The sequence below is a fragment of the Rhinichthys klamathensis genome, unplaced genomic scaffold, assembly GCF_029890125.1.
Source record: "Rhinichthys klamathensis goyatoka isolate OS25496 unplaced genomic scaffold, OSU_Roscu_1.1 h1tg000019l_1, whole genome shotgun sequence".
In the NCBI taxonomy this organism is placed as follows: domain Eukaryota; kingdom Metazoa; phylum Chordata; class Actinopteri; order Cypriniformes; family Leuciscidae; genus Rhinichthys; species Rhinichthys klamathensis.
The window spans coordinates 685,329-697,838 of record NW_026606570.1 but is presented as its reverse complement, the minus strand read 5'-3'; the positions used below and the strand labels follow the sequence as shown (position 1 = coordinate 697,838).

Sequence of the window (12,510 nt, the reverse complement as noted above, 5' to 3'; positions counted from 1 at the left end):
CAGAATAATTACAGCTCTTTCGCTTGGTTTTGGAAAGCTCATATTGAGTTACGGTACTCTGCCTTTGTTTAGCCGTGCGTCAATATGAAGTTACATTTGGTTGACTACGTTCTATCTATCTAATGTTCTATCAAATAATGCTACCTTTCAGATTGTAGGGTGTTCTGCCTTTGTTTTACTCTCCATTAAAATTTTAATTACGATGTAGCCTGTGTACTTTGTACAGCTGCCATCAGTCCCTGTAACTTCTGATGTCCTCAGAGCTTTGTCCTGCACAAATGCGGTCAGAACATTTAGTATGGTCTGAACCCGCTCCATCGACAAACGTGCGATATCCATTGCGAAGGATATGCAGAGTTGACAGAAAAATGTTACACATGCCGTAGCAGGTAAATACAACAAAAAAAATAAAGCCCCTGCCCCAGTTCAGGTACCGGGTTCAAACAATCATGCATCTAGCTGGCAGATTGCCACAACTTCGCCGGCGCCTTCAGTACCGCCCTGAAAACGGTCGATCTGACGCGGGACTAATATATCACAGGGAGTGATAATAATGAAGCAACAAGGGTATATTGGTGCATACAACATAATGAAGCAAGAAGTGCTGGTGCATACAACATCAGACCAGCTTTTACAAGCGGGTTGGTACCTACAATCACAGCGTCCGGAATAAATCCGTGGGACGAGCGAAGTGCACAAGCACAATAATAGAGCAGACAGCTGAAACCACCGCAACTGAAAAGACACAGAACACAGAAGGTTGTGCTAAAAATGCATTAGTCGTCTGTCTAGGTAGTCCAGAGCGCGCTCCCCACTGAGTCTCAAGGGGGAAAGCACTGCGTTCGTACTTCGTACTTTTCGTGAAAGTACGAGGAGCATGACACCTTCAAACACGAATATATTATAAACCAGTCCCCGGGTCGAATGTGCGCGAGGATCTGTTTTATAGTGATCATTTTGAATGTACGTTTATCAAGTCTTATCTGTACCAATTGAAGATAGGCCTACTCTTTACCGCTATGGAGACATTTTGTCATGTCTAATGAATTAATAATGCCACCAGAATGCAACCAAAGCACAGGATAGCAATAAGTAGATGTCTATAAGTAATTGTAAATCATTCCAAATAAATGCCATGATCACTAGATTTTATACAGGTGTTACAATAATGATTTTGTTAATGGTGATCAGCAACCAAATATTGTGAAAGTTACTGCCTTTTGCCTTGGCATGACTTCTCACTTTTTGCTGACAATACAAAGGCAGAGTACAGTAACTTTAAAACTATAAGGCGCACTTAAAAGCCTTTAATTTTCTCAAAAAACGACAGTGCGCCTTATAATCCGGAGCGCCAATGGATGGTGAACACACGTTCACCAAGACGGGGAGACAGCGTCGGGTGACTTACGCCACTATCTGCCAATGGATCGTGGATGTCTGGGCTGATATATCAGTCTCAACTGTGATCCGAGCTTTCACGAAGGCAGGAATAATCTTTTAATAAAGATATAATAAAAATAATCCAGGAATAAAGTTTTCGGTCGAAGTCCACAGTAGTTGATTGTCGAGTTCGCGCGCGCGATCAAACCTCCTCCGTGTGTTCAACATCTGATCCGGATGAACTATCCATTTGAGCTGATATTCTCAGAACACCACACAGCACCGTCATCGGCTGACAGCTGACAGTCTGAAGCTGCGTTCACACTACAAGCAACTTTGTCGCTGCAGGTCGCCAGTGGCTGCGCTGGAGGGCGTTCCCACTACTGGTTGCCTAGTAATGTTTGTGAGTGACATTCACGGATGTTACTCTATGTAAGACAACAAATACGTTTTCTTGCCGCTACAAACAAATATTTTGGAAGGAAAAGTCTAAATATAAATGGAATCAGTACATAAAATGCATAATATTAAAGATGAACGAGAAACAGTGAGTGCTCTTTGCCATCGCGGCTATTTAACTGCAGAAAACGGGCAAATACCGGTCTATCTGGGTTCCCGAAACCATTCAGGCACGGAGTCAGTACGGTGAATACCACTGTATGTACACGGAGATATATCATAAATAATAGGACAGTTTCTGACTGCTAAAATGACCTTCTCGTTAAACTTGCCTCGGTCAGACTCAGCACTGAAGAGTGACGCGCTCCACTGACTTCACTCCTATTGGTTGTCGCTCCCGAAAGTCGCTCTGCATTTGCATAAAGTTAAACAGATCTCAACTTTGTCGCGTCGCCAGACACGCCCCATCCAGTCGCCAACGATCGCGACCACGCGTGTCGCCGGATGTCGCCCGCTCACCATTGAAAATGAATGGTATCTGTCGCTTGGTCGCGTGTAGTGTGAACGCAGCTTGACGGTAGAGATCCACTTTTGCGACACGACTGTAGCGTGGTGTCGCGATGCCTCCCCACATTTGTACTTTGATGGGCGTTCCTCAAGTTTACCGCTATGGGTGTGGTTTTGAGCCAGCGGCCAGTCTAGAACAGAGGACCTGCGAGAGACTTCCCCCCGTCTCCATATGCTCTACTTCTATTGGATAGTCGCGTCGCGTTCAACGGAATTCATTTGCATAAAGATGGGCATCGGCCAGCTTTTGACGCGCAGCATTTTTCCAAATGAAGCGCCGCCTTCCCGGGATGCTTTGCGGGCACGTTAAAGTCGCGTGACGTCACCCATAGGAATAAAGCGGAGCGCGTCGCGACAGAAGTATCGCACGGACAAGTGGATCCGCACCCTAAGTCTCCACTGTTGCTTAGTTACCAATGATCGCGCGCGCGCACTCGACAATCGCCTACTGTGGACTTCGACCGAAAACAGGATGAAAATACGGGTATGTGAGCTGGCTGAATAAACATAATTTTTATTCATATCTTTCACATTTACTGTAGTCAGATTCACCCTGTTCACTCACATGGCTGTGCACTTGTAATGACACATTAAGGTTGTTAAGAGGCTAAAAGCAGGTTTAAAACTTGCCCCGTTTAAGTCAACAGGGTGCAAATTTTAAAAAGAGGATAACACGGTGTAGGCAACACCGGTTTTTGTCGTTGTTATCTGTACTGACAGCACTCCAAATTTACAAAAAAATTAGCTCAATGTTAAAATTGACCGGAGTTCTCCTTTAACGTTTGAACAACGTTACCATGGGAGTGAACGGAGTTGTCAGAATGCTTAATAAAGTTTGACTTTATCTGACTGTTTTGTTGACATTCCCTTTAGCACATCTAGTGGATGCATAACGCAAACCCAGTCAAACGTTTGACTGCAGTATCTTATGCGCCTTATAATCCGGTGCGCCCTATATATGAAAAATGTTCTAAAATAGGTCATTCATTGAAGGTGCGCCTTATAATCCGGTGCGCCTTATAGTGCGGAAAATACGGTAGTGGTCAAAAGTCAAGTTTGAGCTCAAGATTTTTTTATGTAGATAATTTTCATTACTAAAACATAATTGCCAGATTTCCAGTGTCCTACCTACTGTATAATTAATTTGGCGGGACAACTAAAAATCTTTAAAGTCATTTTTCTCAGTTCCACACTCTAGCGAGTTAAGGTCTTTTGCCTTAGTAGGGCAGAATGGCAGGGTGACGCAGCCTTTTGTTCCCTCTTCAGGGAACTAGGGTTACATACGTAACTGACACGTTCCGTTTAAATGGAACTTGAGCTGCGTCTAAACGCTGTGGGAACGCTAATACCCACGCCGCCATAATAGCAAGTGTCCGTCTGTGTCAAATCAATGCGCACCAGTGATGCGCGGGTCAATGTATAAACAACCCGCACCCGACCGACGTTTTCAACTAACCCGCCCGCAACTCGGACCGCAAAAAAAAAGAAAGAAAATATTGTACCCGACCCGCTTCCTGACCCGCATTTTTTAAAAGTAGTAAATGCTCATCGTAGCGTCATTGGGCCATTAGACGTGTAACACAAATGTGTAAATAGCATCGCAAGAAGTAGGCTAATTGTTTATTAATAAACATGAAGTTGACGTTGCTGACTCGCGATCTTCACAGTAGTGAATGCGCCAGAGAGAAATGCACATTTCATACAGATAAGCAGAGAGCAGTCCTTTTTTTTCGTTTTGAATTGTTCTGTTTACAAGTAGACATTTCAATATAGATATATTTTTCAGGTCGTAGGCTACCTTATACGCTTCGGTTAATTTATGAGACGCGCTCCAGTTCACGCGCCGGCGCCTCCGTGTCGTGATTATCTTGTCTGCTATATTTACTTCTTATTTATTAAATCCAGGCAATTGGTTGATGAAACATTGATTAAAAATAAGATACAATTAGTACAAATCGAAATTCACTTTAAAGTAAGGCTTTGTGTCTTCTGTTTGAGGTCTTAAAACAGTCTTTTAGTGCCGCTTCAGAGCGGTCACGTCCTTACATTGTTTTTTCCTCATAAATGCGAACACGAAAAATAAAATAAAATGAATATTTTATGTTCTGTGGAGAGCCAACCCTTCTTCATCCGGTGGGTAGTATTACTTTTGATTTGCGCAGTGTAATTCGAAGGAATTACAAAAAAATATTTTGCCTCCTAAAAGTTAAATAATTGTTTTGTCACGCATGAATGCATGTGTAGCCTATTTCCCTCATATAAATATAAAATGCATGTCTGGCGTAGTCGGCAGGATATCCACATGTAAGACAGAGATGTGGGTGTATATACAGGTTGTTGTTTTTTTTCTTCTTTTTCTGTTTTTGTGTGTTGTAGGATTGACTTTTCTTTGGTGAGGAGTGGCAGCAGAACAGCAGTGCACGTCTTGTGTAGTGCAGCCTGGCCCATTGGCATTGTCTGCAAATCCAGTCGAGCCAATGCGCGGTTAGGAGGTGATTGGTTCGGGTATTTTAAGTATGTCCCGTTTAGTGATGTCACGTCCCCATCTTGTCATATAGATGGGTGGATTTCAAGTACCAGGTGTGGTCGACACTGGCTCTATGGTATCTATTGTTACTGAGAGTTGTATTTGTAAATAATTTTTTTAACTATGGGGACTGGACAGACTTCAGTCGTGCTAGTGGTTGTAGCTGCCGGCTGCTTATGGGCATTTAATTCCTTATATTGGTTATTTGGGATTGTACAATATGGCTCTGTTCTTTTCGGTCTGTCATTTACCCGTGAAACCACTAGTTTCGTTATACAGGCATTGTTCTCTGTAGATTTGAGTGCGATGATGCCTATCCATTGTTCTCTGTATCCATTTTTTTTCTGTAGATTTGAGCGCGATGATGCCTATCCATTGTTCTCTGTAGATTTTAAGTACGTTCTCTGTAGATTTTAAGTACGGTGAAGCATATCCATCGTTCCCTATAGATTATTTGAGTGACGGTGTCGCTACGGTGGCTCCTGTGACTAATTCTGTCCCTGCCCTCTTTAGGCCCTGGCACTAGGTAATTTCCTGGCTGTAGTGGGAGTCGGTCCATCGTCGGGGCGACGATGCAAGAGCTAGGGGCAGATGTGGCAGGGTGGGTTTGACCCCGCCCTATTATTTGTGGTTGTCACGTGAGTGATGTATGTGACAGCCTATTGGCAGCCGTACCTGGCCTATTTAAGGTGGAGTTCAGGCCACCTGGGTATGCGTCATTGTCACGATCGCTTCTGTGTGGGTGCGCGCGCAGCTCTGCGGGAGGTATGTACCTAGCTGTTTGGCTAATGTTGCTGCTCGTGCACATGTACTTTTAAAGAGGGGATGTATTTGTTTTAGCCAGGTTATGGCTGGGATCGGTGCGACCTTGCTTTTGGGTGCAGGCTGTCTTTTACTACAGCTGAGGTGTGTGATCCGATGGAACACCTGTGCATTTGTAGTTTGCCTATGATGAACGAAGCTGTGAGTCACCTGAATATTTTGTGGGTCTATATAGCGATCCACTACTGGGTATGTATATCTAACCACTTGAACATTATTAGGTGGGTGATTTTAAATTCATTCATTAATTTTGTCTGTTTTTAGTGCGTCAATCCGCTCGTGAGTGGTTCGTCTCTGTGGACTGCGGGGCAAATGCGCCCTAGACAATGCTGTTAGACTGCACTGTTTGTTCTGCTGCCATTTTAACCTACGGTGTGACCGTTTCCTGTTTGTTTTATATTTGTAGCTCTAAGCTAATGCTGGTGGCTTAGGTGAAGAGCGGCTAGTCTCAGAGCCGTCACTTAAAGTTTGACGTGCCAGTAATTATGTACATTAGCCCCACCTTTTGTAATATTGCCACCAGCAGTCTGTTAACTGTTTTTTTATTTGTTTCCTGTGATTTCATCTGTTTACTCTGTCCAAACAGTAGTTTTCCGTTTGTATTGTTTGATTTGCAAAATGTGTTTTGCTCTGTTTTTGTTTATAGCAGTTGGCTGCTCCACGGTGTGTCCAGGCTTGAATGGCTATGTAATGTAGCGTTAAACTCTTCAGGTTACGCCGCCTGGTTAACTTCTGTGGCCAGTAATTGGCCGTTTTTGACCTTCCTTGTATAGGTTGAATTGTTCTTCTATAACTTGCTACATGTGTCTGTGGCTAATTGTGAAACACTGTATATTATTGTGTATTATTGAGCTGAAGGCCCCCGGTGTAGGGAAGCTAGCTGTATTTGCCCTTTTTGGTGGTGGTGTTTCCTTCACCGAGTGTTTTGCCGTTGGCACCTGCGTTCCTTCACTTAGCAAGTATGAGAATGAGAGTATTTGTGTGAGTAGAATTTGGTGAGTGGTGTGGTCTTAGGATACTCACTGCCCAGCTAGCTGCCCTACTGGTAAGCCTCAGCCTGAAAGTGTTTTTTTTTTTTTTTGATCTGGTGCACCGAAGTGGTGTAAACCCGTGCCCCCTGAGTCAACAGTTTTTTAGATATTTAAGATAATTATTGTTGCGAAAATAAAGTATTTTAGTATTCAGATCCACGTCTCTTGTCCTCTGTGGTGGCGAATCTGTGTGTCTTAGGACATTTGCCCGTTCACGTAACGGGGTGGCGTTATCTGCTCTCTAATTTCTTCATTTCGTACATGAAGTGTAACTAACTTTTTACCCCCTGTGCACCAGCCCCGCCACACATGTGTAGACTGATATGTTTCTAATGTCTGGTCTCCGTTTCAATATATTGGTACTGTAGCCTATTAAATGCATTTTCTGAGAATTTATAGGCCTATTTCAAGTTTTGACTGCAAATGTCACGTCCATAACGCTGGAATTCCCCAATTTTAAATAATCTATCCTCAACTAGTTTTGTTGTGTTGGTCTACGTATTTTATAATGTTAACTTCAAAATTCAAATAATAGGCCTAATAATATAATTTAAAGATGTGGTAGCATTGGATCTGGACGGGAAGGATAACTCTTGAAACTGGAAGGGCTGTGTCGAGATTCTTTAGGTTCATGGATCTGAGCGTTGTGATTTCGGTTTCATATCGCATTTCGTTACAGCTACATATCTTTCCTCTCTCCGCCTCCATCTCTACCTGCAGACTGAGCTCGTGCATCATCTTCGTGCCAGTTATTCAGCCAATAAAGTGTAGGCCTATGTATCTCATAGAAAATTGTGTCTAGTAGCTACTATATAAATTACAAAGGTTTAATTGACATCTTTATTTCAAAGGACCCTACCGACCGCGACCCGAATATCATTAAAATATTTTTGGATGACTCGTAACCGCGGGTAACCGCGGGTGACCGCAGGCACCCGCTCATTTTGGATCAACCCGCGCATCACTGGCATGCACCGCCCCCAAACAAACACTTTAACTGCGTCTATACAAAGGGGGTAATCCACCAGCCGGGAACTGAAGTCTGCCTGGGGGCCGCCATTGGCTACCAAGCCTTCACCTGCTGTTAGCATTCCATTGACTCCCATTCATTTTGGCGTCACTTTGACAGCGAATAACTTTACATCTGAGGCGTTAAAAGACTCCATTTGTCCATTGTTTATTTCTAAAGAAACATGACAATGTATAAAAGGCTCCATTACCTTGTATCTTACGTTATGGCCCCGTAGAAGCAGTTTTTGTAAAAATAGGCTAACGATGGCGTCATAACACGCGACTCTCTGTCGCACAGTAGAGAAATTACCGTATAGACAGGAGAAACTCGCGGCAATCGGAGGGACGCGGAGGCATAAAGTCCAGGGAGTAGCCCATAGAGAGTCATAAAGTTGATCCTGCTGCTAGCTCATGGACAGTTTCTACTCGCGCTCTCCGGCTCTGCAAGATTCGGAAGGGAATGATTCAGATTCCTCTTGACACCGCTACTAGAAGACGTACAACTGTCAGACAGGTTGCTCACGTCACATCTACGTCGTCAAGCTCAGTTTGAGCCTGCGCAGTGCGCTTGGCAATTAGGAAGTGAGTGCTTCTAATTGACTTCACTTTTCTCCGTTGAAGTCTATGGGGTCACTGTGTCCATTTCTTTTACTGTCTATGGTCTAAACCCGCTCGTAATGTAGTGAGGGCAGGGAGGGACACGATTCAAAAAGCGGTTTGCTTCACATGAAGTGGCGAGTCTGTTTTGATACAGAGCTGCCAACTCTCACGCATTGGCCGTGAGACACACTCATTTGATTGGTTTCACACACTCACACGCCACACCCACGGTTTCTCACGCTGAAGTGTCAACCCGGTCGGTCAAATGCCAGAGTGAAAACTCCTGCCTAGCTAATTTTAAGACGGACAAAAAACACCATGACATATATTCACATAGAGCGCTGGCTGAAGACACAGAAGCTGACGCTGTGTGGTTCAGGTGTGCTTTATAGTTTCCTGGTCGATGATGTCACATGATGTTCCGTCACGCCATTGGACTGGTTTCATACATGCTTCATGACGCAATCACGCAGAGGCGTTCCGACGCAGCTCGAATTCCCTTGAAAGGGAAACCAGTTTTCCATATCAAGCATAACAAGCTGTTTTGTACAGCTAAAAATAACTGGAAGCGAATGACACCGGAAGCCAGACACATTAAAATTACAAATGTCCGCGCCCGCTCTTACCTGAAAAATAAGGTGGATAAGGCACTTGAAGACCCACAAAAAACATGTGACCTCAATATACATTGAAATGTCTCAAAAATCAATTGGCTTCCAAACTCACTGGAGGGTTTCACTGTCAGATTCAATAGTGACACAGGAATAATTACTTCATAATGTCTCAGACAGCAGTGAGAAAGGAGTAGTCAGTAACATCAAAAGGACCATAAATGGCCTGTTTAATTTATGTCATTATTTTATCTTCAGTGACAATTGGCCTTTGCGCCACTTGGTGATTTCGCAAATTAATTTCACATCCTTAAAAGAATGTCATGCACAATCATTTTGACTTATTTTTGGTCACAACAATGTTTTAGTACCATGAGTCAGTTTTGATGACTTTGAAATAATTATAAAATGTTAAAAATAGTTAGTTTTGAACATAAAAAAGAACAACATGCATATTTTAAATGTAACTCAATCAGTAAAGAGTAAATAGTAATGATAGCAATAGCAGTAGTATAATGATAGTACTATTATCGGTAACACTTTACAATAAGGTTAATTAGTTAACATTAGTTAACTACTAATGAATAATACTTCTACAGCATTTATTAATCTTATTTAATATTAATTCCAACATTTACTAATACATTATTAAAATCAAAGGTTGTATTTGTTAACATTAGTTAATGCACTGTGAACTAACATGAACAGCTTTATTTTTTATTAACTAACTTTAACAACTAATACAGTAACAAATGTATTGATCATTGTTAGTTCATGTTAGTTAATACATGAACTAATGTTAACTAATGAACCTTATTGTAAAGTGTTACCCTATTATCAGTATTACAGTTATTTATACAGTTACAGTGTTTTACCTGGTAACGCGAGCATGGACTGGAAATCCCAACAATTGAAAGTACCCGTGGAATCATCTGCACAGGACATCCAGAGGTTCTCAAAGATGCTGGATGTGATGATAACACTATCGTCATCTGAAGACACTTTCCAGTAGTGACTAAGTAATGATAATACAGCAAACCCACACCCCAAAAAACCCAAGAGAAGTGCAATAATTTGCAATATGTCTTTCATATCTCTGGATCTTCTGCGTTCCAAGGTGTTCCGGGTGGCTGGAGATCAGTCTATGTTCTGTGTGCATACTGCACATTTTCAAGGAATATAGTCTGCCTGTCTTGCCATGTTACCTGCACTCTCAGAAAAAAAAGGCACACAAGCTGTCACTGGGGCGGTACCTTTTCAAAAGTCACACCTTTGTACCCAAAGTGCATATTAGTACCTCAAAGGTACATATTGGTACCAAAAGTGTACATATTAGTACCTAAATGGTACAAAGTAAATAATGACCTTTTTAAAGTGTGGACCATACCCTTTAAAAAGGTAATTATTTACTTTGTACCATTTAGGTACTAATATGGTAGCTTTTGGATAATTTTTTTTCTGAGAGTGTGTTAAACAGTCTTACATAAGTCCAGAGTTTTGACAAAGGCAGACAGGTACAAAAGAGAACCACCAACCCAAATCAAATCTAGTTCACTTTTTTATAGAGCACCATCAAATTTCATAGTTCTACTGCTAGCCACACGTAGTGATAAATTAAACGATATGTTGCTCCAATAAATGGAATTTAACCTTGTAATGCCTTTTAAGCTGTTTGATTTCAATGCTTGGAAGCTGCCAGAAGTTATAAATGCATACTGCATGTTACTCTGATAGGTTAAACATTAAAAAGAAAGGTTCTTTAATAGTTTTTGGGTTCAGCAAAAAGCCTTCAGGCTACAGTTTTCATGAACTGATTTAAGGAAATATGCAAAATATAACACCACTCCTTAGAATTCAAGTTCCAGTTAGAAACCATAAAATAATTTGATGCCATAAAAAAAACATTCATAAAATGCAGAAACCATGACTGATCTCAACAACCTATATAGTAACATTAAGAACTTTTACTATCTCCGATGAACCATAGGCTACAATAATTTCAGAAATGTTTTATTATACAGTGAAAAGTGTTTAGTAACATTCAGGAGTTAAAGATGAAAACTTGCAGTTATAAATAAATAAATGTTTATAATTAAAAATAGTTTTTGTCTTTTAATACTTCACCAAGATGTCACTTTTAATACTAGTCACTGGTCATTATATTTACATAACAGTTTCAAATGTTTAGAAAAAAACAATGAAATAAAGAGTTAGCAAATATGAGAATGTATACTTATTTTTTTTTAAAAAGTGTATTTGGGTAAATCGATACATCATGTACAAAATGTTTATATTTACCATAGCATTAACATGTTCTAAGGATAGCTTAAGATATTGTACAGAATCTTATCTTTTACACATGTGCCGTTTACATTGGAGGGGCTGAATATGTTGATACAACATTCAGTTGTTATAGTGTAATGTTTATTCTGTGTATTTTGTATCAGTAATGTGAGCATTAAGTTATCAATAAAGATAGGTAATGTTATTTAAGTTAACAGATTTATAGGTTCTCATCTAAAAATAAATTTTTCAAAAAGTAATAAAATTAATATGCCATAGATAATTAAATCCAAATGTTACTACTTAATTTGTAACATGATAATTTCAGATATTTTTTTTAACATGATACATTTAGAACTACTAGTTCATAAAAAATAAACACCTTACTAGGTTTGCGATGTTGATAACTGGAATCGCATCACCGCCGTCTGTGAAAAAGGGTCCATGGGTTCAATTTCGTTTAACGTATACTTGACAAACCATAAACTGTCTTTTCCCCAATTGGCTGATGAGGACTTAGCATTTATTTCCCCTAATATATATATATATATATATATATATATATATATATATATATATATATATATATATATATATATGTATACCTAAAATATAGTGGATTTCCCTAATATCTATAAAATCCACAAACAATGCTTGATTTTGTTCTCTACAGCTTTTGTATGAATAGTTGTGCTCTGTAGGCACATCCAGCTGTATTTGCTATCATTAAATTAAGATACAATGAGGAACCTTTGATGACTTGTCATCTGACTGATAAGTACACACCACCTCCACTATCTTATTGTTTTTAAAATTGGCTGTATGCTTTTTAAGTAGTCAGGCATCCACTTAATAAATAAATGATTAACTATAGAAGGCTTCGTCACACCTCAATAAACGCTCCCTGACAATGTAATCCATTACTTCAACAGAGGAGGAGTGGACAGCTATGTTAGGAAACAAAGGATATGCCTAAAATTGTTGCTGAATACATACATAAATTGGACAACTGTCATTGGGAAATCTGATCTCTGAATATGAAGGACATTTTAATAGCATCATGTTTAGTGTGCCCCAGTTGCAGCTAGTGTGAGTTGCCTAATAACAAAGTTCTCATTGAGTTCTTTCCAGCACTGGTTATATCATTGGAAAAGCCACGACAATAAAACCCAACACTTGCCGGAACTTTACACCCTCTCTCAATTTCATTCCTGAAAAGAGGTACACATATCCTGGGTGACTATCCTCACCTATTAAATTGCTTTAATACTCTCTTGCT

General features: G+C 40.5%; 1 protein-coding gene across 2 annotated transcripts in view; it reads right to left on the bottom strand.

The window, feature by feature from the left end:
• cldn15b (claudin 15b) overlaps positions 1-10,152 on the bottom strand; it is a 72,347-nt gene extending 62,195 nt beyond the window's left edge. For both annotated transcript variants that reach the window (XM_056235910.1, XM_056235900.1), the window contains exon 1: positions 9,824-10,152. In XM_056235910.1, the coding sequence (XP_056091885.1) occupies positions 9,824-10,040 (217 nt within the window). In that variant the 5' untranslated portion in view covers positions 10,041-10,152. The remainder of the gene's footprint in view (positions 1-9,823) is intronic.
• Positions 10,153-12,510: the final 2,358 nt, after the last annotated feature.